Source organism: Melospiza melodia, chromosome 1, assembly GCF_035770615.1.
Source record: "Melospiza melodia melodia isolate bMelMel2 chromosome 1, bMelMel2.pri, whole genome shotgun sequence".
NCBI lineage: Eukaryota > Metazoa > Chordata > Aves > Passeriformes > Passerellidae > Melospiza > Melospiza melodia.
The window spans coordinates 8,386,763-8,412,369 of NC_086194.1; the positions used below are offsets into that span (position 1 = coordinate 8,386,763).

The 25,607-nt window shown below is 38.1% G+C and overlaps 1 protein-coding gene across 1 annotated transcript in view; it reads right to left on the bottom strand.

Annotated features, from left to right (window-relative positions):
- Positions 1-1,032: 1,032 nt before the first annotated feature.
- The window catches only part of PAXIP1 (PAX interacting protein 1), a 32,002-nt gene continuing 7,427 nt past the window's right edge, over positions 1,033-25,607 (bottom strand). Inside the window, exons 4-21 of the mRNA XM_063181763.1 lie at positions 23,336-23,399; positions 22,882-22,995; positions 20,390-21,034; positions 16,957-17,680; positions 16,046-16,140; positions 15,007-15,102; positions 14,549-14,686; positions 13,134-13,255; positions 11,973-12,157; positions 11,806-11,849; positions 9,377-9,444; positions 8,903-9,005; positions 5,962-6,130; positions 4,319-4,419; positions 3,024-3,158; positions 2,865-2,940; positions 2,298-2,362; positions 1,033-1,817 (exon numbers count right to left, since the gene is read on the bottom strand). Of these exons, the coding sequence (XP_063037833.1) occupies positions 1,806-1,817; positions 2,298-2,362; positions 2,865-2,940; positions 3,024-3,158; positions 4,319-4,419; positions 5,962-6,130; positions 8,903-9,005; positions 9,377-9,444; positions 11,806-11,849; positions 11,973-12,157; positions 13,134-13,255; positions 14,549-14,686; positions 15,007-15,102; positions 16,046-16,140; positions 16,957-17,680; positions 20,390-21,034; positions 22,882-22,995; positions 23,336-23,399 (2,956 nt within the window). The 3' untranslated portion in view covers positions 1,033-1,805. The remainder of the gene's footprint in view (positions 1,818-2,297; positions 2,363-2,864; positions 2,941-3,023; positions 3,159-4,318; positions 4,420-5,961; positions 6,131-8,902; positions 9,006-9,376; positions 9,445-11,805; positions 11,850-11,972; positions 12,158-13,133; positions 13,256-14,548; positions 14,687-15,006; positions 15,103-16,045; positions 16,141-16,956; positions 17,681-20,389; positions 21,035-22,881; positions 22,996-23,335; positions 23,400-25,607) is intronic.

Genomic DNA, 25,607 nt, shown 5'->3' on the forward strand with positions numbered 1-25,607 from the left:
GATTAACTTTATTTATTTTCTGTCTTCTAAAAGAGTGAGATAACTAAACGACTTTGCTGAACTGCTGAGAGATGTGTCTCTGCAGGGCTCTTCAAGTCAGGTTTCAGAGATGTTCTCTCCTCCACTGACAGGGAGACCAGACTTGCCAGGTCCACACGTCTGAACAATTCAAGTAATTTGTGCCACAACTCATCAACCAACAGTAACCTCCCACTGCAGACCCTCCTTTTTTTTTACTATTTTTAAAGTTAAAGCACAAAATCATATAACCAATTTCCAACCTGAGGTCTCCACATTACAGACTTTTACTGCATCTGTCTCATAGTGAAAAGGAAGCTGCACTTCAGAGAGCTGAACATCACACCAAGAATAAACACAGAACCCTGACATAAATAAATGGCATTTGTGAAAAACTACCATTTCCTCCCATCCTTACCACACCTTTTTAACCTTTCATTCACTTTAAACCAATGTGACCAAAGTGCAAAATTCTCATTTATCCCACTTTGCCACCTTACAAAAGTCACACTGGTAGAAATGTTACCATTCCTGTGATCCTCACTCAGCCCCTACTGCTCCCAAAAGAAAAGCCAAGCCCAGGAGCAGGTCAGGACAAGGATACAGGAGAGAAACCAGAGGCAGCAATAAAAGGCAACAGGCACACAGTGACCTCTGAGGAACCTCACTCATCGTGACATTTACTACCACTGTGTTCTTACAGCAGCAATTTGTCATTCACTTAAGCACTTTGTTCAAGTAAGGCACTGGGAGAAAGGCAACAAAATCAGTAAATGCAAGCACCAGCTGGATTTAAGCCACAGCACAAAAGAGATTTGAAATCAGTAATTTTCTTATGGGGGAGTGCAGATACTCACTTGTTTACACAGCATCAGAGCTGAATTGCCTTGATGATCAGAAAGAAAAAAAAATACTTTTAGGATCACTTTTCCATCTACTGGAATCTAAACTGATAAAAATGGTCAAATCAGATTATTAGCACTGTGTGTTTTAGGAAATACCATTGAATATAGATTCAGGAGACTGATTTTTTAATATTTATTTAGTAAAACTCACTATACAAACAAAAGGTTATCACAACAGTGGAATATGCAGAGTTATAGTTTCTCCTTCAAGCTGCTTCTCTTCTTCAGTAAAAACACATATATACATTTACAATTATTTCCCTTTAAACACTGGGATTCATATATTAAAACATACCTGGTAAAATAAGCTTAAAATAATTTCACATTGCTTGGAAAAAGATTTGAGTAATTTACTCTTACCAGAGTGCTATTGTTGCACAGTATTCAAAAAAATGAACGACCACTAAAATATAGAGTAAAACATTTAAAAGTACATTTATTTCAAATGTGGGCAAAATATCAATATAAAAGAAAATAGAGTATAAGAAATAAAAATAAAGTACAAAACATTTTCATCTTTGACATCCATAATTTAATAGATAGCAAGCCCTTTCATTTTTACATCCAAATTACACTTTTGGCTGAAGTACCATAATTTATTTTAAAATGCTTAAAAATGGGCTCATCATGATACCTAAAGTGGGCTCTTTTAAAATGGCAGTATAATACAAAACATAGTAAATTATGTTTCAGCATAATAAAATTACACATCCTAAAAAAGATGCAGTTTATTTTTGCTTTCCTGCTTTAAACTGCTCATCATCCCTAGGAAAACAGCTGGAAAACAGCATCCACAGGAAGTTCTAGTTGCTTTGTACAATGGCTGAAGAGCTAGATATAATGCTCCAAGGATCCTGGAGCAGTAAGGCATTTTACTATCCATCAAGTAAATTTATATGTAATCTTGTTAAGGAAGAACAACTGTAAGAAATGACAGCAAAATACAAATTCTATAAAAAACATGTATAAAGACACAGAGGCCTTAGTGGTTCCTCCACTGCATTTACCAAACAGGGTTTGTAATCTTCAGAAAAAGCTGCTTACCTCATCTGAAAGTAACTTGTGCCAAATATTTTCCTTAGTGGCAAGTTCTCTTCCCATTGCCTAATATTCTACTATTTACTAATTTATTCTACTATTTACTAATATTTACTACTCCTTTGTGACCACCCTGCCTTACTTCTCCTTTGAAGTATTTCCCATCAAAAAGTAATTCCATACTGAATTTAAGTTAATTTCCTGGGTCTTAAACTACCCTCCTACCAAGTAAACATTACATATCCTAAAAAATTACAATTAATTAGTTCTTAATTAAGAAAAAACTTTCAGTAAACCATACTCCTCTAAGCAGCAGAATGTCTTTACACAAAAAGGATATGATTCATAATCCAGTGTTTGAGTAAGCACACCAGTCAGGACAAACTCAGCATTGTGGACATCTGGAAATATCAAAATTCATACAGTTCACACTCTACACAGAAATTCTGCCTCATTCTGCAGGTGTCTCACACCTGGCACTGTTACTAAATACAGCATTTCTTGGGGCTCTACACTAAAGTGAAAATAACTGAAGTGAAAACCCCTAACTCAGTTGATGAATACTGAGATGGTGCCCTGGTTTCAGTTAATTTTTTTCTTAGTAGCTTAGGTACAGGGCTGTGCTTTGAACTTAGGATGAGAATAATGTTGGTAATACACTGATGTTTCAATTGATGCTAAATTCAAAAATTTATGGTGATCTGCCAATAAAATAACTATTAGATATATCCAGCAAACAGCTGGCTTAGATTTCTCCATGGTTTGCAGGATAGTCCATGTATTCCTCTATTAGTATCTAAAAGCTTCAAAAGATCTCTGTATCTGTATAATAATAATAGGGAAATAGAAAAAAAATCCAAGTATCAGTTATACTGTTCAATCACAACAAAAGCTTGTACCTACCTATGCCTCGTGCAAAATATTCTCGACATAAATGAAGGTCATTTTCACAGGAAATCAAGATTATCTCTGGCAAACTCTAAAGGAAAAAAAGGAATGGTTAGCTCAGAAAAACATGGTAAGGTATTATAAATAAATTTTAGAAAGGAACACCCAACACACTTTGTTCTGCTTATGCTCCATGAGTTTTCTAAAGGAAGGTTGCTTGGACAATACTTTTCCTCCTGCACACTCCACAATGGCTTTCATGGTGGAAAGACTGGGACAAATTCCAGGTGTAATGTAAAAATATTTTCCCTAAAAAGAGAAAAGGAAGAATGAGAAAAAGCATTATTATGCTATTTGATTTCTGTAAAACATGAAGCTTTAATGTCATGTGACACTTTTATACAACAGGGCAGGCTTTGTAAGCTGGGGTTGGGCTTATGGACACAGATTCATCAGTTGATGAGTTGTCCTTAATTACTGCTGATGTTTCCCCTGGAGGGGCAAATGCACAATTTTGATGAATTTGAACAGTTCAGGTGTGCCAGTTCAGGTGTGCCTATTTCTGAACCTGTAAAGTAACAACTGCAGCTTGGTGAGACACATCAGAACAATGCTCCTCACTTCTTTGAGCACAGGGACATCTCAAGTGTTAAAAAAGAACTTTACCTTTTAGTTAACACCCAATTTATTACTTCCTGACAAAAATTATTCTACTACTTGACTGAGATAGGTGACCAGATCACAAAGTAGATTATCTCTGTTTATCAGCTAGGAATAAAAAACCAGAAAACACCTTGCTATATGAGAGCAAAATGTAGCATTTAGACATAATAGAAGACATAGATCCTTCTTCATTACAGGTAGAAAAAAAATACCTGCTTTAGGTGGTTCACCTCCATAAACAGTCTGTAATTCAGTTAGGCTGAAGAATCTTCAGCAACTCAGATCTCCAGAAACCTCTCTGCATTGTAATGTAATTTTAACCAGAGGCACAAAAACATCTCCCACCATCCTAGCAAACAGCCTGGTGGAAATGCAGTCTCCAAGGAGATTCACAACAGAACTCCCTGAGGCTGAGGGGCAAACTCATTCTCACACTCCTATTTCTATGGGCAAGTGCTCTGGCTGTGAGGGTGGTGTAAAAAACAAAAGAGAAAACAAAGAAAAGAAAGTCCTTTCCATAAATGGCTTTCTGCAAGTAACAGAGCAATGTTCTGAATTTTGGAAGGGAACAAATATTCTGAGCCTGCATGGTTAACACCTACAGGATCCAGTCATTCAGAGGGTTTACATTCACCCCAATGCTTAGGCAGAAAACAGGCATAAAGTCAAAACCAAAATTTACAACAAATGTTTCATGTTATATGCCAGCCTGCTCTACTGTTTCAGATATAAAACCTGCAGTTCCAATGCTGAAAAATCAGGTTGGAAAACTCCCAAATGTTTAAATGCTGTGGTAAACTGCATACCTTGAACAGTGGAGCTACTTGTGCTCTCTTTAGAGACTCCTCTAAACTGAAGCAGAAAAGCACCTCAGCTTCAGCATCTCTGAGCACAAAGTTCTGCTCATCTGAAAAAGAAAGACTGATGATGTGGCACACAAAACACAGACATCCCCATGGCCCAGGATGGAATCTGAGCAGAACATCCTGGTGGCAGAGTGGCTCTGACTGGCAGACACCAACTAGAATTTAACAAGATTATAATATCCCTCCTCAGTAGGCTTTTTACAAAGGTGACTCCCAAATACTTGGGGAATTAAAACTTTGTTTTACACTTGCATACCTAACAATAATCACTGTCCTATCAAGTCCCTTTTTCTAGTTTATTGGAGGTACTTGCAAATTTTTATTTTTTGATTTTCTGCAAAGGAGAATAATCAAGCAGAAGGATTAAGCTTAAATTCAAATTACTGTGACCACTTATGGGAGCCCAGAAACTATCTTCAAGTCCTCACACAGTCTTAAACAGAAAGAAATTTTCATCTGTTTTATTTGTCCTGCAATTCACCCAATTTTTCTTCTTTTATTAGGGATGGAATTTGTCTTTATCTTTCCACAAAAACTACGTCAAACACATTTCTAAATCAAATTTAATCCAAAACCTCTAAGTAAAAAAACCAAAACAAAAAAATTATACAGAGAACAAATTAGTCTGCCCAAGGACAATTCTGACAACTTGTTAGAGACAGTGTTAATACTCTTCCAAAGGACAAAAGAAACAGGAAAATTTTTGCAAACAACTGCTGTATTTTCCATCATTACAGCAGGGACAAAGCTGGAACCAGCCCATTAGCTACAAATCAACCTAATTTTAGAAAACAAGTAAAGTACTTCAAGTACTAGATCACAACAGCCATCCTAAATCCCCTGATTTTCTTCATCTTCTAAGAGTTTTCAAATTAATCAGTTTCTCAGTTCACTGATGCTGAAATAAGCAAATTGCCCTCTTGAGATTTCTAAAAATGTTTGCTGGTTTATTAGTTAATGATCCATAGATTCAAGTTTTTACAGTGATTAGCCAGTGATGTTATACATTTTTTCTTACAATTATATATGCACAAAACAATCATCACCATAAACCAAATAATCACCCTCTCAGAAAGGGTGAATTAAAAAATTATGCAGCCACAAGTAAAAATCTACAAAATGGCTACAAAGGAAAGAAATACAGTATTTAACAATATCCAATCATTTAATCACCCTAACACTAACTTTTTAAGTGTGTTTTTCTTCCATTTAAGGGGAAAAAAACTGTATTAAAACAAATGAAAATTAAATGAAACAAAATATTCTGCTGAAAGAGAACTTGATTTAAAGAAAGAAAATCAAACACAGTATGGTTAAGCAAAGCTGCCACAAGAATAAGACAACATTCTAACTCAAGTGGAGTACAAACTAGCTTTGTATTTAAAATCTTTGCAAATTATTCTTCAAGAGGTGTGAATGATGACAATCAGACTTGTTGTAGAATTAGAATTTCTCCTTTCAAAAGCTGAACTCCTTAGAAAACTGTAAGAAATACTGAAGTCAGAAGACAAAACAACAAAGTGTATTTAAATATGTCAATGGACATATATTTTACTGCAGGAATTGACACTAATTTAACTTACCAACAAATTTCTGGCATTTGAAACACTCTTCTAACCACTCAGGAGTTACTATGTGCTTGACTACAGAAATTGCTGTCAGGAATTTGACAGTTCGGGTCACTTTACTGGCAATGAGATGGGTGCACTTCTGGGCAGAGTCTGCTACTTCACCCCCAAGGATATACAGCTTCTGAAAGTTGTACAAAACACAAACAAGAGTGGAATAGTTGTTAAAGAAATAGAGGGGAAAAAGAAACTTTATATCATATCATCTCATCAAATCAAACTAAGCTCCTAATGAAAGAGTAAATATGGATTTATGTGTTGCAGTGCTTCCTTTACTCAAGCTGATTAATTTTGATAGAATTTACAGCCACTGAAAATCCAGGTATTTCCAGACATAAACATCACCTAGCAAGATTAAAAACAATTTCCCACTTCTGCAGTTTTTTGATTTTGGGTTGTGCTTTTTTTAAAGCAAGGAACTAACTATAAGAAAAAATTAATTTTTTTCAGTGAAACAGGATATTAAATGTAAAGTATGCAATAATAAGAATATATAATAATTTTGCTCTCTTCTGTAGGTGTGTACAGTACACACTGTAGCTACAGCAGTATACACAGTAGCTACAGCAAACTTAATTTTGCTAGATTTTCTTTAAAGAGAAAAGCATCTCATGAAAAACACATATTCCACATGCATTTTTGATGATACTGAGCAACTATTCCCTTTTCCTTGGTGAAGCCACCTAACTCAAACTAGCTCCTCACAGTTGCTACCTTATCAATTAAGCCAGTCATTATGTGAAGGAATGAGTGACACAATGAATGGGTTGGTGAGGCACATCAGATTACCACAGGTGTCAGAGATAAAGAATGCTCCCCTCATAAAAGCTTCAAGGATAAAAAAATACTTGGACAGCTTTAGTAACCATGCACCTTGGACTTCTGATTGAGACAAACAACTGGCCCAAATAAATAAAACCCACACCAATATCTATAAGTATAAATATTTAACAGACTAGGGTTTTTATTGCATGAATGCCTGGGAGTCCCAAAGCAAGAAGGCCTAAGGGTTGGTTAGATTAGAAGGCCTAAGAGGTCTCTGTGCACTCCACTGCTCTGATAATGATGAGCACAAAGGACAGGGACAGTGCTTGTGGCTCTTCTCTACCATGCTCTGATGGTTAGCATAAAGATGACCCATAAAAATATTATTTAATGACACTGAACCTCTCCACTGTTTCCTCCTTCCTGGTAACACTCTGTGAACAGGACATTGTACCCCTGTGCCGGATTCCTCCCGGCTGATTTATGGCCGGAGATAGCCTTGGGCAGCCCGCGCTCCAAAGGACGAGAAGAGGCCTCAGGTTTTTTCTCAATCTTCAGTGTTTATTAATTGTTTATCTAAAAGATTTTCTCTCGGCCCGACAGAGGTCTGCACAGCAGCCAGCCACGAGCACACTGAGAGCCCCCGGGGCGGTCACCTATCTTTATACTCAAAGTTACGTATACAATATTTACCTTTTCCCTCCAATACTTGTCACCCTTATTGATCAGTGCACTTCTAGTAATAACCAATCCCAAAGTGCCAACATCACCACAGAAGATGGAGGCGAAAAAGAAGAAGAAGAAGGACAGGACACGCCCCAATTCCTCCATCTTACTTCTCTAGACCCCCCTGTACAGAAATCCTAAACCCTGTGTTTCACACTCTAATTAACTCATCCCTTCACCATTCACCCAGTGAAATCCTCCCATCCTCATACAGGTGTTGTCTCCTGTGCAGGATCAAAGTCCAGCCACCAGACACTTCTGGCAACATTCCAGGACTCCCGAGCCCCCCCAAGGGTGGTCTCGGTGACTCTGCACATCAGTGCTGAGGTGCTGAGATCCCACACCCCTGAAAGGCAAAGGCTGCTTTTCTATGTTCACCTCAAGCACTCACACTCATGAGTGCAGACCTTGCAAGGCTTCCACCCTGATGTAGAAGGGACCCTTTGGCCATACAGGCACAAAGATTACTCCTCCATCTCAGTAAGATGAGGAGTACCCAGCCCCAGTTAGGTACCCAAACTCTGCATGGTTTTCCTAGCATCAGTGCTGACAGGTTTACATTGAACTTCACAAGCTTTGAGGCTGAAGTTGATTTTTTTTAAATTTCTGAGCCATAGCTGTTACCAAAACAGATTCTCTAGATAATTAACCTGGAACCAACAAGACAGAAACAAGAAATTGATACGGGAACTTTATGGGATACACTGAAAAACATTTTATGTCCCAAAATATTCAATATCAAGCTTCAAATGCACACACTGCAAGGGAAAAAAGACCTCTGAAGCTGAACCACTTTAAAACCAAGTATAGGTATAATAAAGAAAATATTTTATATTTTTGAGGACATCAAAATATACATTTCTAAGAAATGTAGTAACCCAAACTAAGCCTCAGTTACTTCTCACTATCTGAATGTTATAAATAATTTACTTTAAAGTTTTAGCAGAGCTTTATTAGGGAACAGAACAAAACCTCCCCAGGAACTTATCTCACACCTGCCATAAGCTTTGTCATCAGCTGTCTTTGAAGCATTTGGTACTACAGACAGCAACCCCACTAGAAGAATCCTGGGTCTTATCCAGTACAACTATCACTATTTTTCTCACCTAAATTTGGTCATGAAATTTGCTGATTTAAAAACAAATGTGTAAAGGGCTTTCTTGTTTTTTAAAGCAGTCCTACAGAAAGAAAAAGTGAGTCACACAGTAGTGTAAAGTAGTTAATTAAAGGAGAACAGCTACCAAATAAAAATCATTTCACATAAACCTACCCTAACCTCAGGGCTGGTAAGTACTGGTTTTTATCCACTAGGTATATGCTTATCAAGTCTTAGCAAAAATTCAACATCCATAAAAAACTGTCAGATGTTTCAATGTAGCTCACAAGACATAAGCCTGAAAGTCACCTTAATGTACTGTTGCACTTGCATAGGTTCAAATCCTGTGAAGAGCACCATTGGTGTCAGCTCAGGGGTGAGTTTCTTAGTAGGTGGAGGCAGGTCTTCAATCCTACAGAAAATGGGAAATACAGCACAATGTGATGTTTGGGCACAAGGCTGTAGAATTGTAATTTTGAAATTTAGACAAGCACACTTTTGCAAGTTTTACCAATGGAATGACCCAGATGAATGAGAAATAGGCATAACTTTTTCTGAAAGAAAAAATCACCATGCAGAGAACATGAAATATTCTCACACTCCTTCTGCACTCTCCCAACTCTCCCAGTTATTGTTTTGCCCTGCCAGCTGAGGAACTGGCAACATCCAAAGCCCACTGAGAGTTGTTTCAGTGAGCAGGGCACAGGATGGTGCAGGCTGATGTGCAGCTGACACTTCTGAGGAACAGACAATAAAGGGGCATTGACTGCTCACTGTTCTTACCTCGCTCTTTTGGAAGACGGCTGAAGACTGGCTTCATTCTGCTTTGGTTTCAAAGGCAACCTCACTCCCTGAAATCAGACCAGTCACATGTTTAGATCTGAATTAAACAGGGAAAATGACTTCTGTCCTGAATTAATCACAAATGAAAATTACACCCTGCTGCTGTATATGGGGTACCCAATACTGACACAACATGGCCAACAGCAATGCTGAGATTCAGCCAAAGCTTCTCCACAAACTTGGGTAACTCTGAAAGTGCACACCAAATAAAATATTGTGGGATTTACTTCCTTTAAGTAACACTGCTAATTATCAATGGAAAAGCCAATTAATTAAATAAGAGACTAAAGCCTGCCCATTTGTTAAGTACATGAAAAATACAATATTCTTTCTGGTGCTAAATTTCATGGAATGGTAATATCCCAGGAAATACTGTTATAAACTCAAGTTTCCTAACTACATAAACAGAAGCTGGAGAGAAAGTGCCATCTCCTCAGTACTAGATCAGCCCCCAGAGCATGTGCCCAGGGGTGATCAAATGTAGCTTTTAGGTTCTCCTTGGTCTGAGTAGCTTGAAACCACAGCTCTCAGGTGGAGGAGTGTGTGACATCTATTTCTTTTTAACCTTCAATACCTGAAATTTAATGAAGAATGCTAAGAGGCACATGACCAGAAAGACAGGCAGCATTGTACCAGCCTTGCTGTGAGAATGTTCCTCTGGGAGGAACAAGCCACAGGGGTTTGTTCCCTGCTCTCAGGCCAGGCATTTTTATGCTAGTCAGCCCATAGCACGAGCAGCTGGAAAGAAAAGTGCACATATTCACATTCTGATAGACATTTCAACTATGAAAATGCAAGAGGTAGATGGCATCAACAGCATCTGACAAGACAGCTGTCCTCAGAAGAGGACCCCAAACCCCAAGACAAACAGAAATGTCTCCTGTGAAGGAGTGAAGTACCTTGTCCTCCCTGACACTTCCACATGCCCAGCATTTTCTATTACCAAACCACATTCCTGTGTGGGCACCCAGAGGGCAGCTGGACTAGATTGTCTCCAGAAGCTCCTTTCAATCTGAATCACAAAACTCCCACCTCACATGGGCCAGAAGGGTCCCCATAAAAATACAGAAGGGAAGGTACTAAATTACCCATCAGATCTCTGAGGTCTCCATTTGCTACACAAGACAAAACATGGACAAAAATTTGCTGTGACTGACCCACACCAAGAATGTATCCAGTTTTAAGATGAGCTCAACTGCTATGTGAATGCAAAGGGGGGTGGTAAGAAAACCAAAACTGAGTTAGTTAAAAGCTATTTTAAATCCTAATACTGGTTACTGAACCTTCTCAAGGACTTTTTCTTTTGTAACAGCAGAATGTTTTCCATCTTCAGGAAAATATGAAGACCACGAACTTTTACAAGCTTTTAGTTTTCTAAATGACAGTTTTCTACAGGCCCATGAAACAAATCCACAAGGGTCTGTAAGAAGAATGTTTCAAACTTAGGGTCAGGAAAACAGTAGTGCTTATTGCTAGAGCTGAAAGGTATTCAAGCTATAGTGCCCAGAATCCCCGTTTTTTTTGCTACAAATTACATTTTGAGAGTTACTGAGCAGCTCTTTTCTGAAGAGTTTACAAACTGACTGAGATACAAATGATCCAAACACAAGAGGTGAGGCAAAACGTTTTTGTGAATTATAAAATGTCATCTGAGAGTCCCCTGTAGTACAAATTTGCCTACATCAAGACATACTGTGAAAAATTGAGTATAAATTGGAAATGGGAAGAAAATTTACAACACAAAAACATGAGATAGGTGTAAGAGCTCACAGGAAAGCTGCAGCTTAATCTGAATATGCAGAACACTCACATTTTGCACAGTTCACAGAATACCCTTCACAACAAAAATTTACTTCTCTTGTATGTTTTTCAATTTTCCACTGTTCATTCCAGCTGACATTTCAGGGTTATCAACTACACTTATTAGTATGCATGATATATTTCTAAATTTTAAAATACTTGGTATATATGCCCATGGTTTTAATTCTTACTATATATCAGAGAGATGATATGACGTAGTAGCACCCTTAACTTACATTATGTAGCACACTTAAAATTCAGCCAATATTCTAACAAAATTCTTACTGATTTGGGGTGTTCTGTCTTAAAAACCCTTATGTGGTCTCACATGCAGAGTGTTAGGTACTGATTTAAAAAGTATTAAGGTCTGATGTAGAAATTGAAGAGTGAAACATCTAGCCCAAGGTGTGTCAACAGTAACTTAATTTTGTGTATCTCACTAAAATTCCTTAATTTTGCAAAAGATTATTCTCAGATTCCTAAAAAAAAAAAAAAAAAAAGTACAACCAGGAGCTTCAGCACAGGCAAGGAGTGATCTTATCAAAAAATTATACAATAATTCAACATACCATTAGAAGTTCTGGTGACACCTTTAATGGGACTCTCCAAGCATCTAGGGAATGGAGAACAGAACAAAAATGACAACACTGCCGAATTATTTACACCAGAGCAAACACTCCTGCTGATGGAACAGGCACATAAAACGCTGCAGAACAGAGGGTTCTGTGACTCTTACCCAGCAGGTTGAGCACCAGGTGCTGGCTGGGGGAGAGGGGGTCCTGGAGGTTGAAGACGGTGTAGCGGCTGTGCTGGATCTGCCGCAGCGCCTCGAAGTTGCCCAGCAGGATGTCACAGAGCCACTGCGCGTTCACGCACGGGATCCGCCACTCCTTGGCCTTCTCGTACTTCAGCCCGCTGGCCCTTGGTGGGCAGAGAAGGAGAAAAGGAATTTGCATTGCAAAGAAATTGGTAAAAATAGGAATTTTTAAGAATAAAACGAAAATATCAGTGGTTTTTATCGGTCTATTGTTTGTTTTAACTGTGACAGAGGAGATACTCCAAAAAATGGTTTTGTTGTACGTGTCAGAACAAGTCAGTCAGGGGAGAACTTCTGCTGAAAATGGAAACTTTAGACCTGGATTTAAACTTTCCCTCCTCCAATGTTTTAGAACAATTATTAAAAAAGGTATTTTATTTATGGATGATGTAAGAGTCAGCATCACTTAGGAACATTATCAAATAGGAAAGTCAGAAATTACTTCCGTTTCGTCTGTGTTCAGAAGGCCAAATTATCACTTAATATATGCTGTAAATTAGTTCAAGAAATAACACCACTAAGTTTATTGTTAACAAACTGCAGAACTGATTTCAATTAACACTCTTATAATGAGCACACGTAACACCTCACTACTACGTGTGGTGGTGTTTGAAGGATCCTCTTCCCCAGGATGAGGGAAGAGATGAGAAACTTGATTCCATGTTTCAGAAGGTTCATTTATTATTTTATGATATATATTATATTAAAAGAAAATTACATATTAAAACTGTGCTAAAGAAAGGAGACATCAGAAAGCTAGACAGGAATGAATAACAAAATCTTGTGACAGACTCAGGGAGTTCAACACAGCTGGCTGTCATTGGCCATGAATTAAAAACAAATCACATACAACCAATCAAAGATGCACCTGTTGGTAAACCATATCCAGACCACATTCCACAGCCATCAGATAATTATTGTTTACATTACTTTTCTGAAGCTTCTCAGTAGAAAAATCCTAGCAAAAGGATTTCTATAAAATATGTCAGTGACACCTCACATTCAGAGAGGCACCACCTGGCAAGAGGCTGCTGAGAAAGCAAGGACTGTAAAGCAGGGACTGTGGAGTGCAGCACTTACTCTTTGCAGATGAGAACTGTATTGCTGCGACACAGGTAGCCCGTGTATTTGGCACCTGCCAGGTAGGCCATGAGCTTGAGGTCATCTCTGTCACTGTCAACAAATCCTGTCACTGAGATTATCTGCAGGCAGAAAGACAGTTTTAACTAACTGAACATTGATGGCACTTATAAAACACTCCCATGAAAAATATGTTTCCATGACTAACTTTTTACATTACAATGAAATGCACAGCATGGTGTGTAAAGCACTCAATTAAAGCGTGGCTTGTAGGATACAAACAGTACAATTTAAAAGTCATTTGTTTATACAGAAAAATTTCAGGCTTCTGATTCAGAAAGAATAATTTTCATTCTTCTGGTCAGCTTTTTCTTATTTACAGAGACCACAGCATTATTATGGAAGAGCTCAGAGCTAATTTGCTTCTCACATGTCTGCCATCTTCCTTCTGCTGCAATTTACATAGAGGCACACGCAAAAAAATTCTTACACTTGCTCTACTCTAAAAATCTCAAAACTGTGCTCTACTCTGCAATTTAGCCAAATAAACTCTGCTAGCTGATCACAGGTGGTGAACTGTAATTCCACATCTTCCATTATTATCTTTAATCCTGACAGGTTTTTGGTTTTGCCATTCTCACATTTTCTTTAGGGAAAGGCAACAGTACTTCTGTTTAAAACTGTGTTTATTACATTGCATATTACATTTACTACTAACCACTGAGTAGACACACATGTTGTTATACTCTAATTTTCCCAAATCTGTATTTCTTTTTATGCCAGTCAGGACAGGCTATTAGCAAGGCCATCATCCCATATGTCTGCATCCAGCACAAAGAAATCCAATGCCAAGACATACTCTGGCACCTTGGTTAATACAGCATAGCACATTCCAAGATGCCTCTCAATGAACTGAAGTTTTCCAATTCCACAAAATTCCACTTTCACAGCTCCTCATTGCACAGGCAATGGAACTGTGACCTCCTATCCTCTGATTAGCAGCACAGGCTTCCTTTTTAGGTATTTGCTAAGCACTGACTAAGAAAAACCCTTAAAAATCCTCTCAAAATCCTGGGTTATGGTGAGGAAGCACATGCTGTTCAATGTGCTGCTGCTATAAATGTGCAGCCTGGATTGCTGCTACCTTGCTGTGTGTAAGTCAGGCAATCTCTGCCCCTCAGTGTCTGAGAGTAACTCACAAAGGCAGGTGTTACTCCTCACCACTCTGAACTCAGGGAGACTTGCAAAGCACTGACAAACACCTGGCAGCACCACCACATCAACACAGCACCTTAGGATTAACAGAAGCTTTTCTTCCAAGGCAAAAGAAATGTGTAAAGCACTTTCTGGCTCTGTTTTAATGCTGCTCTTGGAATGAAGCAAGCATTCTTTCAAAGTAAGCTTTTCCTTCTTACATGTTGAGAACATGGCTTTCCTCCTGGTGGAAATGCCACTGGAAAATGAAGGGCTCGATGAGGTGGGACCATCTTCTTCTTCTTAAAGATTGCATTCAGCCAGTGTGCTGTAATACATCTCTTCCTTTCTCTTAAAGCCTAGGAACACAGGCACAAATAGCTTTTAAAACCCAAAATACATGCTTTCTCTTTTTATACTTTTTCTACAAATTAAAAGTTAGATTTTAATTGTTTTTCTCTACATTTTAGATGCATCTTTCTCATAGCATCTTCCTTAGTGCTCTCTGGAACAAGTCTACTACACACACTATGAAAGTTTGTACCCAAAAAAACACAAATCATAAAAACACAATGAGAAACTTTATATTTGCTTTCTAAGCCTGAAGCACACAGTGCAAAGGCCTGCCTTTCCATGATAAAATGAAAGCATGGACCCAGCAGGTTCCCAGCTGGCTCACCTGAGCATACATGTTACTGACTTGGCTTTCACACAGAAGGTGAGTACATCTGCTCGTGAGGGTTGGGTCCACTGTCCCACCGTGTGCTTGGATGATCTGGTGAGAGAGCAAGTGCAGAACTTCTAGGATATAACTATTTTTACATGACATTAAGAAACAAAAAGTCTGAAATGAAAGTCCACCCTTTAGGACACTGCCTTCATTAGCATCACTTCACTGAAGAGTTACCCCCCAAAACTAGGTTTGTTATCTAGCTTTAGAACAATTTTGAAAACAAAACAGAAAATTAAATATGCGGCTTTTCACTGAACAAAAAGTCTATTTTTTAGAAGAAATGGAAAAAAATAAACAAAATAAAGATATATAAACAAAAACAACCCTTCTCATGTTTTTTATGTTTTGCAGTATAACTATTAAACAATTTTCATGAACTATTCAATTCTATCTCAGCAATAAACACAAGTGCTGTTAAAAATGTCAACAGCTTACTTGATTATGCAAAATTGTAGGGAAAATTCAACTATAAAATCCATCAGAGGTTTCTGAAGAACATCAAAGTCCTCTTATTTAGGAAAGGATACAATCAGATTTTTCTGAAAAATAGAAGTTGGCAAAAAAATAGAAACACTCTATTCTTCCATCTTATTCACTCAGGTGGATACCTCACAGGCTACTAAATGCCAAAATTATATGCAAAAAAGAATGGTTTTATACAATCAAGTTAAAGCTAGACAGCGATGCTATATTACATTTGCTGTACTACAGCTCCCTGATTAAAGCATAAATAACTGGGAAATAATTAAGGCTGCAACTTATTTAGATCATGTTCTGATTGAAGACTTAATTCAACCAGGCTGCACACCTCAAGTATTTCTATTACTTTTTCTGGGCAGCAGCAGTTGAATATTATTTTTAGTTTGTAACAGAAGAATTACACAAAAGGATGCCTAAAGAAGAGTGAACAGAAGTACTTCCAATGTTCTCTTTTAGAATTTAGGGACTATGACATTATGTTATATTATATTATGCACAATCTTACCCGTTTCCAGGTCGCTAGCAGCTGCTTGTCAGGCATCTGCTCTGGGTAATCAGCAATTGCAAAGACACAGCCCAGTAGGAAATACTCTTCTGGAACTGCAATAGTATGGCACATAAAGAACAAACAATTAAAAACTTCAAAGTCTGAAGAATTCATCTCAAAATACGTTTGCTACACTGACCTCCTCCTATTACAAGGTTATAAACCTCTTTTAAGTTCCTTGGAAAAAGTAGGATCCAAAATTCCAAAGCTGAAAGCCTTTAAGGCACAGCTCAACCCACAGTCTGATTTTGTTAAGAGTAGTTTTTTTTCCTGGATGAAGAGGAGCTAAAGGGTCACCAGAAAGAAAAGATAAAACTACTTCATCTTTTATAGAGATCAGCTATGAACAGCCAAAACAATCATAAAGCTTTCAGTTCTACTATTAATTCAAAGCAAGGTGTAACAATTTTCCAAAACTGAATCTTCAATAATTTACTGGTATTTCTGTAGCTGTTTGAAAGCTTCCCCCTCCCCCTCTTCCAAGGGAAAGTTTTAAAACAATTGTGCTATGCATTTACTAACACTGTTCTGAAAGTATAGGTTGTGTGCTTGTGGTATCAACTGTATATCTGGAAAGAGAACGTTCTCAGCACTCTCATGCTTTTCAGACTGCTGGATCATCATTAGCTATTATTTGAATAAAAAAATAAGTATTATTATAATATTTTAATTATAATAATATTATCATTTTTTAATATTATATGTGATGTTATATAAGTATTTGCCTAAAAATCAGAAAAAACAGTTCTGAGCCAGGAGTGGCATTTCTTACAATCCCATCCTGTAAACACAGCATGACTTCTTGATATTCTACCCCATTCATATCATTAGCTACTTTTTTGCAGGATCAGAAGGCAATGATTACTAACTCTCCACTGCTGGATCGTGCCCAAAGAGCGGCTGCTGCTGCAGTTGCTGCTGTTGCTGCTGGTGGTGTTGTGGCTGCTGGGCTGCAACTGGAAGCTGTAGTGCTTGAGGTGTCTGAGTTAAGTGCTGCGCTGCCTGATTCTGCATTTGCTGCTGCTGGTGCTGCTGGTGCAGTCGCTGTAAGTGCTGCTGCTGCAGCTGCTGCTGCTGATGTTGCAGCTGTTGCTGTTGCAGCTGCTGCTGTTGCAGGTTCTGCTGCTGCAGGTGTTGCAGCTGTTGCTGTTGCTGCTGCAGCTGTTGCAGCTGCTGTTGCAGCACATGCTGCTGCTGGAACTGGAGCTGCTGCGGAGGGCGGTGCAGCTGCTGCTGCGCGTGGAGCGCCTGCTGCGGGAACTGGAGCGGCTGCTGGGAGAACTGGTGCTGCTGATGGACTTGCTGCTGCTGCTGCTGCTGGGGAAACTGGTGAGGCTGCTGCTGTTGGAAAGGCTGCTGGGAGATCTGGGGTTGCTGCTGCTGCTGCTGCTGCTGGAGCTGCATAAGTTGCTGAGGTTGAAGGTGTAAAAGAGGATGGTGCTGTTGCTGCTGTGCTTGATGTGACTGCTGCAATAAATGTGTCTCTGGTGTTAGTTTCACTTGACTAAACAGCACCACATTTGGATGTCCCTGTTGGCTATGATTTACTTGTTGTTCTAAACTTTTTGTAGGTGCTGAAAGTGATTGTAATATCTAGAAAACAAAGATTATTTTTGTGACCTTTTGGTTGTCATTCGGTTTTAAAAATATTTAAAGAACTACTGGGAAAATACAATTCCTAAAAGAAAAGAACCCTACACCTAAATACCTTGTGAGCTAAACAAAATCTTTAAGTGCCTAATAGCAAAATGAAAAGACAGGACTTACACAAAGAGAAGAGTGGAGCTGCATGTGACTCCTAATAAACAGCAATGCACATTTTAGTTAAATTTAAGATTAAAGCCCATCCTTGTATTATTAATATTTTTTCCAACAGCATTATGACTATTAACACTATATTAATAATTACATTGATCAACTGCAATATTAATTTTAAAATCCCACTGGCCCATTAAATTCAGAGCTTAGTTCCATAGTCCTATTTTCACTTAAAAAATTCTAATGATACCTTCATTAATTAGTGCTGTTCGAAACCTTCATTAATTAGTGCTGTTTTGAACAAATTCAGAAAAATACAGCTTGTGTTTTAATCTCAATACCAAAAAGCAAAGAAACATTGTTCTGCTGAGCACTAAGGGTTTCTTAGGGAAAAAACCCAAAACAACCTAACCTCCCTACTTAAGAATTCCAGATTTTAGGTTTATAGAGTACTGAAGTAATCCAGAATTTAATTTTATTTTTAAATGTATAACCCACTGTTAAGAGAAAAATCATTTCATACTAAGCAGAAATAAGTTAAGCAGCGAATTTTTATGCATCAGAAAAGGGAAAATTAGGCAAAGTTCTAATAGATTAAGATGAGTTCTACATATTTATTAAAATATTTTAATATAAACTACCTATTACAAATGAGAAGGAGCAAGAGGAAATTCTAGACTTGCCATTCATAAAGTCTTTTAAACATGAAATCAGCTTTGATGAACCCTGCAAAGCTTGTTTCCTTCAGCCTCACTACTTCAGCACACACAGCGTCACCTTCAGCAACGTGTGTGTGAGAGAGGAATCAAAGCCCATCACCAGAGCACACAGCCAATTACTGTATCCTCTCAGCCATTCACCAACTCTCCATCAGAGGTGGCTCAAGTGTTTGCACAATGCACATCAAAACACCTCAGGTGTCAATAAATAATTCTGATGTGGTTGGTATTGCACCCACGTGCAGCCATGATTATCAATGCACCACCCATGGCTCATGTCTTGGCAGCACCACAGTAGAAACATTCAATAACTAAAAATAACACACACAAAAAATGTTTCCATGGCTCGGTGTGAGGAGCTTCTCCCCACAACAAGAAGCAAAAGCCAAAATTACAGAAGCTTCTGGACATGTATTTCAAAATAAAGGGCTAAAACCTTCAAAAGCATTCTATGGCTACATTCAGAAAGTAACTATGTATCTGTAAACACCTGAAGATGACAGATTTTGCTACTTGGCAGAAATCTGAGATTCAAACTAAACACTAACTTTCCAGTAATGTTCACTGAGACTTGCTCTCATTCAGGGCAGAAAGAGAGAAGTTATAGAGGAAAAGGTAGAACAGGTATTCCTCCCTCCAGGAAGCAGATTCACAATTCTAAGATGCAGAACCTTGGAGCTGGCCCAGCAGCCTGAGAGGGTGCTTGGTGCAGCCCTCACACATCATCATCCAGCCCCTGCTCCAGCAGACTTTGGGTGAACAGAGACAAGCCAAAGCACACAAGCACCAGTGCCCTGTAGCTCTGCAAATATTGCTGACAGAGAAATACTTCCACAGGGACACCACTGCTGTATTTGATGGCAGTGACTGGGCTGGAGAGGATGTGCTGGCCAACTGAGCAAATGGTTGGCAGCTCTGCTCAGGCCTTGCCCAGAAGTCTCAGCCCTTAAACAATTCAAGGCACTGAGAAGAGGAATCTAATCAGATTTCAAATAAAGCCTCTATTTCCATTTTGTATTAATATGTCATACAATCAGCACAGAATCAACATCTCTGAGTGACTCCACACTGTGTAAGTACTGACTGGAAGCCTCTATACTGCTCTGGCACCTTTCAAAGTTTTACCATCAGATGAACATGAAGAAAGGCACCAATGCAATTATTTAAGTGAAAGAAATGTCTAACATTTACCAGGGCCTCCCTTCCCACAAACATCTAAGCATTCCAATGCTGCAGGTGCAGCATGCTCACTTGCTTTTTATTATCTTGTAGAAAAACATTCAACACAAGAGCAGCAATTATTTCAACTACACAAGTGGCATAAGGAAGTGTAAGTTAGGACCTCTCCATCATAATATGCACACTATATAACAACCTAACAATGCCCAGCAGAACAATGCAGTATGGAACTGAACCTGCTGTGGGAACAATCAATTCCACAATTTCATGTGTTTATGGCATAAATAATTCCTTGCAGTGACTGAGAATCTAGAAGGACAGGAAACCGGGTTTCCTGAACTAGCAAAATAATTCTAAATTCATGTTTTTCCCTCTCTTACCAAGAAGTCCTTACTGCAAACCTAAACCATGCTGCAGTTATGAAAGAGTAAAGCTGTGTATGTTTTTTCCAAATGCATTCTGTGAACTTGGTAGAAATTAAGTTACTTATTACAAGGAAATTACGAATTTGGCTACAATTTTAAGTAATAAGGGGAAGCATTAACTTTGGGTATTTCAAGAACAGCAAAAGAAAACTGAAGTTCTTGGACACTATAGCTCCTAAGAAAAAGTCCAATAGCTTATAAATTAAAAATCCAACACTTACATGTGCTACATTTGATGGTCTATTAATCTGCTGAATATCAGCACTATTAGTAATATTCCTTAACGTCCGCACGGCTGGACTCCACGTGGCCATCATTTCCTGGCGGTCAGAACTTTGGGCACCTTGCACTGAAGCCATGAGGTTGCCTCTCATATCAGGAGGCAAAATGTTACCTGGCACTGGTGGGACATTGGCACACAAATTAATCAACCCGGAGTCCTTCCCTTGAGGCAACCTACGCTTTGCTGCAGATGCCTGTGGGACTTCAGCTGGGGTCCAGTTCAAATTCCTTTCTTGCTTTTCTGGAGAGGAATCGGAAGAATCATCGAACATCAGTTCCCCTTTTGCCTTCTCAGCAGTAGTAGATTTTGGTGAAAAAGCTTGATCACCCAAAGGTGATCCTTCTCGAGAAGATGCTGGGCTTGATAATTTTTCATCAGTACTAGCCTCATTTTGTGAATCTTGTTCTTCATTTTCTGCTTCTTCCTCCTCTTCCTCCTCCTCCTCCTCTTCCTCCTCGTATATAATTAAACGAGGATGATAAGGAGTCTCTTCTTTTTTACTCTTATCAGCTATAGAATCCAGTACCCAGTCTGGGGTCACAATTTTAATGCTGTCCCGTTTATAAGCACATTCATATTTTTCCTGAGGGGGAAAAAAAAAGTTATTTAAAGACAAAACCAATCACAAATAAGTTCTCTGAGATCAGGGCTAGAGAATGGAGAAGGAGATTACAAGGACACTGTCCAATACCAGAGAGTAATCTTGCCCAGATCCAACAGGACTTACACTGTGCAGAACCACAAGTTCCAAGAGATTAAAATGAAAAAAAAAATTCTCCACATTTACACTATAAAGGACTCAGAAGGCACAACTGCAGATGATGAATGTCTTCACTTGCAAAATTCTTCTCTAACCCAATCATCAAAATATTCCAACCCAGCAGTGAGGAACATCATGGTCAATACTAAAATGCATGTGATTTTAGGAGGACATTAATGGCAAGTCAAAATACAGTTTATGTTTTATCCACTATTAAAAAAAAAAAAAAGTAAAAAAAATCTCAGTCCCACTACGAAAGAGCATTTGGGGAAAAAGTCAGAATCTCAGAATAGAGACAAATATTTAAAAGGTGATCAGTAAAAAAAAAGCACTTCAGCATGAATATATCTTAAATCTTAAAGCTTCACTGTTTCCTTTCCTAATAAACAGAATAGACACAGAATCAGTGTCCTATTTATTTGAATATCCTCTTTAATGGAAACCCCTCACATACATCAAAACAGTAGAGAAAAACTTTCTTTCAAAAATTTGAAACTTATTTCAGGATCTAATATTTAGAAATGACTGAGCTTTTATGTCTAACAACATAAATTAACAACAAGCACATTCAGAGTAAATTGATATAGTGATTCTCTGAAATTATTTCCTATAATGAAAGTGTCATTCATGCACAATAAAGAGATTGGAGTTATAATCAAGTTTATTTGCCAACACAAGATTTTATTCTTTCATTCTGCTAAGAATTATTAACAATCTTGTTTTCTCATCCTGTAATCCTCTCAGAGCAATCATGTAAGTTTTCATAGTGAAAGAAATGTTCTTGTTACAAACTGCTGCAGTTTCCCTTGTAGTGTATCAGAGCAGCAGGACTGGAAGCAGTAAGTAATAATCCCATAAAATTGTTCCCATTCCATGATTGTGTGCATTAAAATATTTGTATCCTACAGGCAGAGAATGCTAAAACCTCTTTAAGTTTCTTGACTGGCAAGCTAAAGACAACATCCTTTGTTCTAAAAAGCTTCTTATTTAAGCTTTTAAGTAAGCTATTATTAAGGCATTTCATTGATTCTTACAAACAAAATTTTAGGTAATAAAGTTTTGCCCAAGCTTTATATTTTATTGTGATGAAAGGGACAACTAGAATGGTGTTCAATACACCCTTCTTAACAGTCCACAGAAGAAATATCAAGCACCTAATTAAAAAAAAAAAAAAACAACACACACACATATTCAGCAAAAAGAACCAAGCCCTACAAAGCTTCCTATATTTTAAAGAAGGAAAAGCACTCATTTCCCATGGCCACACTTTCTCTTCTCCCAGTGCCAGCCCATGTTTTATTCCTCAATATTTCAATTTTGTCCCTTGTTTTTCTTCACTGATTCTGTATCTGTGGATTTATAATATAATCACAATTACTAATGACTGTGACATATCAAAATTAGGCTAAGACAAACAAGATACAGAATAAAATTCTTTATTCAAACTGGAATTCAAATACCAGTGTGAAATTGGACATCCTTTAAATTAATCAGGCTTAAAGCCATGCAGAAAACAAGTGCAAACTGAATAGCTGCAATGCCTAATTTTGCTGAATTTAGTTGTTAATCAACAGTGCTAAGAATTCTAACTTCAGGCAGATGGAAAATTTTTGACTACTTGAAAGCAAATGCGAGCTACAACAAGAACTGCACACGTAATAAACTCTTACCCCCTTTGGCTCAGGCACAATCAAGTGAGTACATTTCTTATTGAGGCTCAGCTGGCAATTCCCTCCATAAAAAGTAATCAAAGCCCACAGCGTACTTCGGTCTTCAGATGAAACCTAAAAGGAAGGTGGAAAAGCCTTTTAGCTCTGTGCACCCAGCTGGCTTCAGCTGCAAGAATTTTAGTAATCCACAGCACACCATTTACAAGGCTGGCTAATGTATTACCTATCACTTTTAAATACCAAATTAGCAAGAAAGTAATAAAGGGAAAAAAAGGGTGACAAAGACACACAAGAAAAACCACTAAAGAGTAATTTTTAACCTGCAGAGACAGAGGAAACAAAGAGGGAAAAAAAGTCATAGTACAACAGAAAGACTGGTATCTCTCCTCAAAAAAAGCAAACATCCCACATACAATGCACACTGGAGTAGACTGAAATATGGTTCACTTCTTACCTGAGAGAGACAAGCAGTGACTCCAAAAAAGATCTGACAAGATTCTGGAGAAAATCCATTTACACTGGAAAGCAGGTGTCAAGGATGCAAAATAATCAGGTAAGTTTCCTGAGGGACATTAGAAGGAAATGAAACAGTCTATGCAGTACTTCTCAGATCATACCAAGTACCTGACCATTCCAAAACTTTCATCTTTGAAAGCACATTGTCTGTTTGCAATAAAAGTTTATGCATCAAGAAAAAAACCTGATGTACAAACTGGATCAGAACACCATCAATCCTATGATCAATTCTGGCAACATTCTAAACCAGAACTAACCTGGGAAAGACAGATGGACTATCAGACTTCTGCAACTTGCCCTTATTTCCCACACTTTCATATCATCTTGTGCTTGAGATCCATGCACATTTGTCACAAAAAAATGACTACAGAAACGGGTGTACATTGTGTCACATGCAGACAGAGATTTTTTAAATGAAACAAAATTATTTTCCCTCTGATGCTGACAGATGCACCAGCAACACTCACATTTTGAGGGCCAGAAGAGACAGCACACAGCAAGCTGATGACAAAGCTGAGAGCACTTTAAAACTTCAGAATAAATTACTGCCAAAACCCAGAATACCTCAAGAAGTTCAAGCCTGATGAACACCCTGAATTGTTCTCCATTTCATCCAAGGCAGAAATTCAGTACTGGATCTTTCAAAAGTGCACATGTGTCTACTCCCTGCCTGAGTACCTACTGCTAGCACATAAAGCAGAGACAGTCAGTATTTAACTTTTAAGAGGTCCATCAGTTTGCCTGGAGCTTGCACTCTCTAAAGAACAGGAGTGAAAGAGACTCGTTTTTAAAAGTTACAAGCAGCATAACAATAAAATAAAACAGAGGGAATACAGCAAAACTCACTTTTCTTCCTGCCATCAACAAAAGCTCAGAAGTGCTCTGATTCTTTTTAATCTATACAAGACCATTGAAAAACACACCCTCCTCACTCTTGCTTTTGCTGCAAAAGAAATTGCCAGCCCTCTTTAAGGCATTATAGCCACAGTTTTCACACATGAAAGTCTTTCCTTCTTCAGAGTCTGCTTCCAGCTTCATTTTTCTGCCACTTCCCTTCCACTGCAGGTTAGTCAGACTTTGCACACATCAGTGAGCAGAGCACAGGAGAACATTCTGCCATCTTAAGTTCCCTCTGGTGAAAACAACTTCCACTAAAATAGAAAAAAATTACTGTGCTTTTACAATGTATTAAATCTTTCTATATTAAACTTTACCTTTAGCAACTGACAGGAAAATGCCCATCAAATAAGCACCAGAATTGGTAAGGCAACATAAAATCCTTAAAGCTCTTATTAGATCCATATGTCTAACTGACACAAGATGTTCCTAGGACTTGCTTCTTCAGAAATTCAATGACCACTTTGACCATTATCAAACTAAAACATAAACTAAAGACAAAAATGCAGAATCTCAAACAAAAGCATTCAGCTAGAAAAGCTAAGCTATTCCTATTAATGATTGTATTTTTTCATTATGGCAGTACCTAAATCCCTAATGAAAGGCCAGATGTCACTGCACTAGAAGTCATAAAGAGACTGAAACAGGCTAAAACGAAGTAAAGACTTAACAACCCATTGTAGTGAGCACAGTAAGGCTCAGAGTAAAACCTAAACCCACCATGTTCTAAGGACATGAAGTGCTAGGAAGTCAGAGGTCCAAGGACACATTTATTGCTCACAGGTGTGCAAAACTTCCTTCTTCCATGCAGCTGAAGCACAAGTCACTACTGAGACCTGGCCTTTTCATTTGGCCATTCCAATGTTCCCACAATAAAGACTTCCTGAGCAATAGCCATTGAGAGCTACATTCCCACATTTATAGCTACAATTTAATTATGGACTGCACCATTCCATTGTCTCATCTGTTTATTTCTCTTCTGGGTATCCAATAACATCAGCTCTTAGAGTATCATTTAAAAAAAAAACTGGTTGCAGGTGGAAAACAAATTTTTAATAGTGCAACTTCTTCATGTGAAAGAACATCAATAAAGCTAACATCAACGTTAGGTTACTTAAATCTGAAAATGTAGCTAATTCCAAGCTTTTTTTTTTTTGAACACTCCTCATGGACAGGGAGAAGGTTTAGAGACATGCACCATAAGCAACTAAACACTCACCCTGATGATGAAAGCACAACAAACACATTTATTATGTCCATACACAAATGACCAAAATCACTAGCCTAGACATCAGAGAAACACAGTAAGTTGC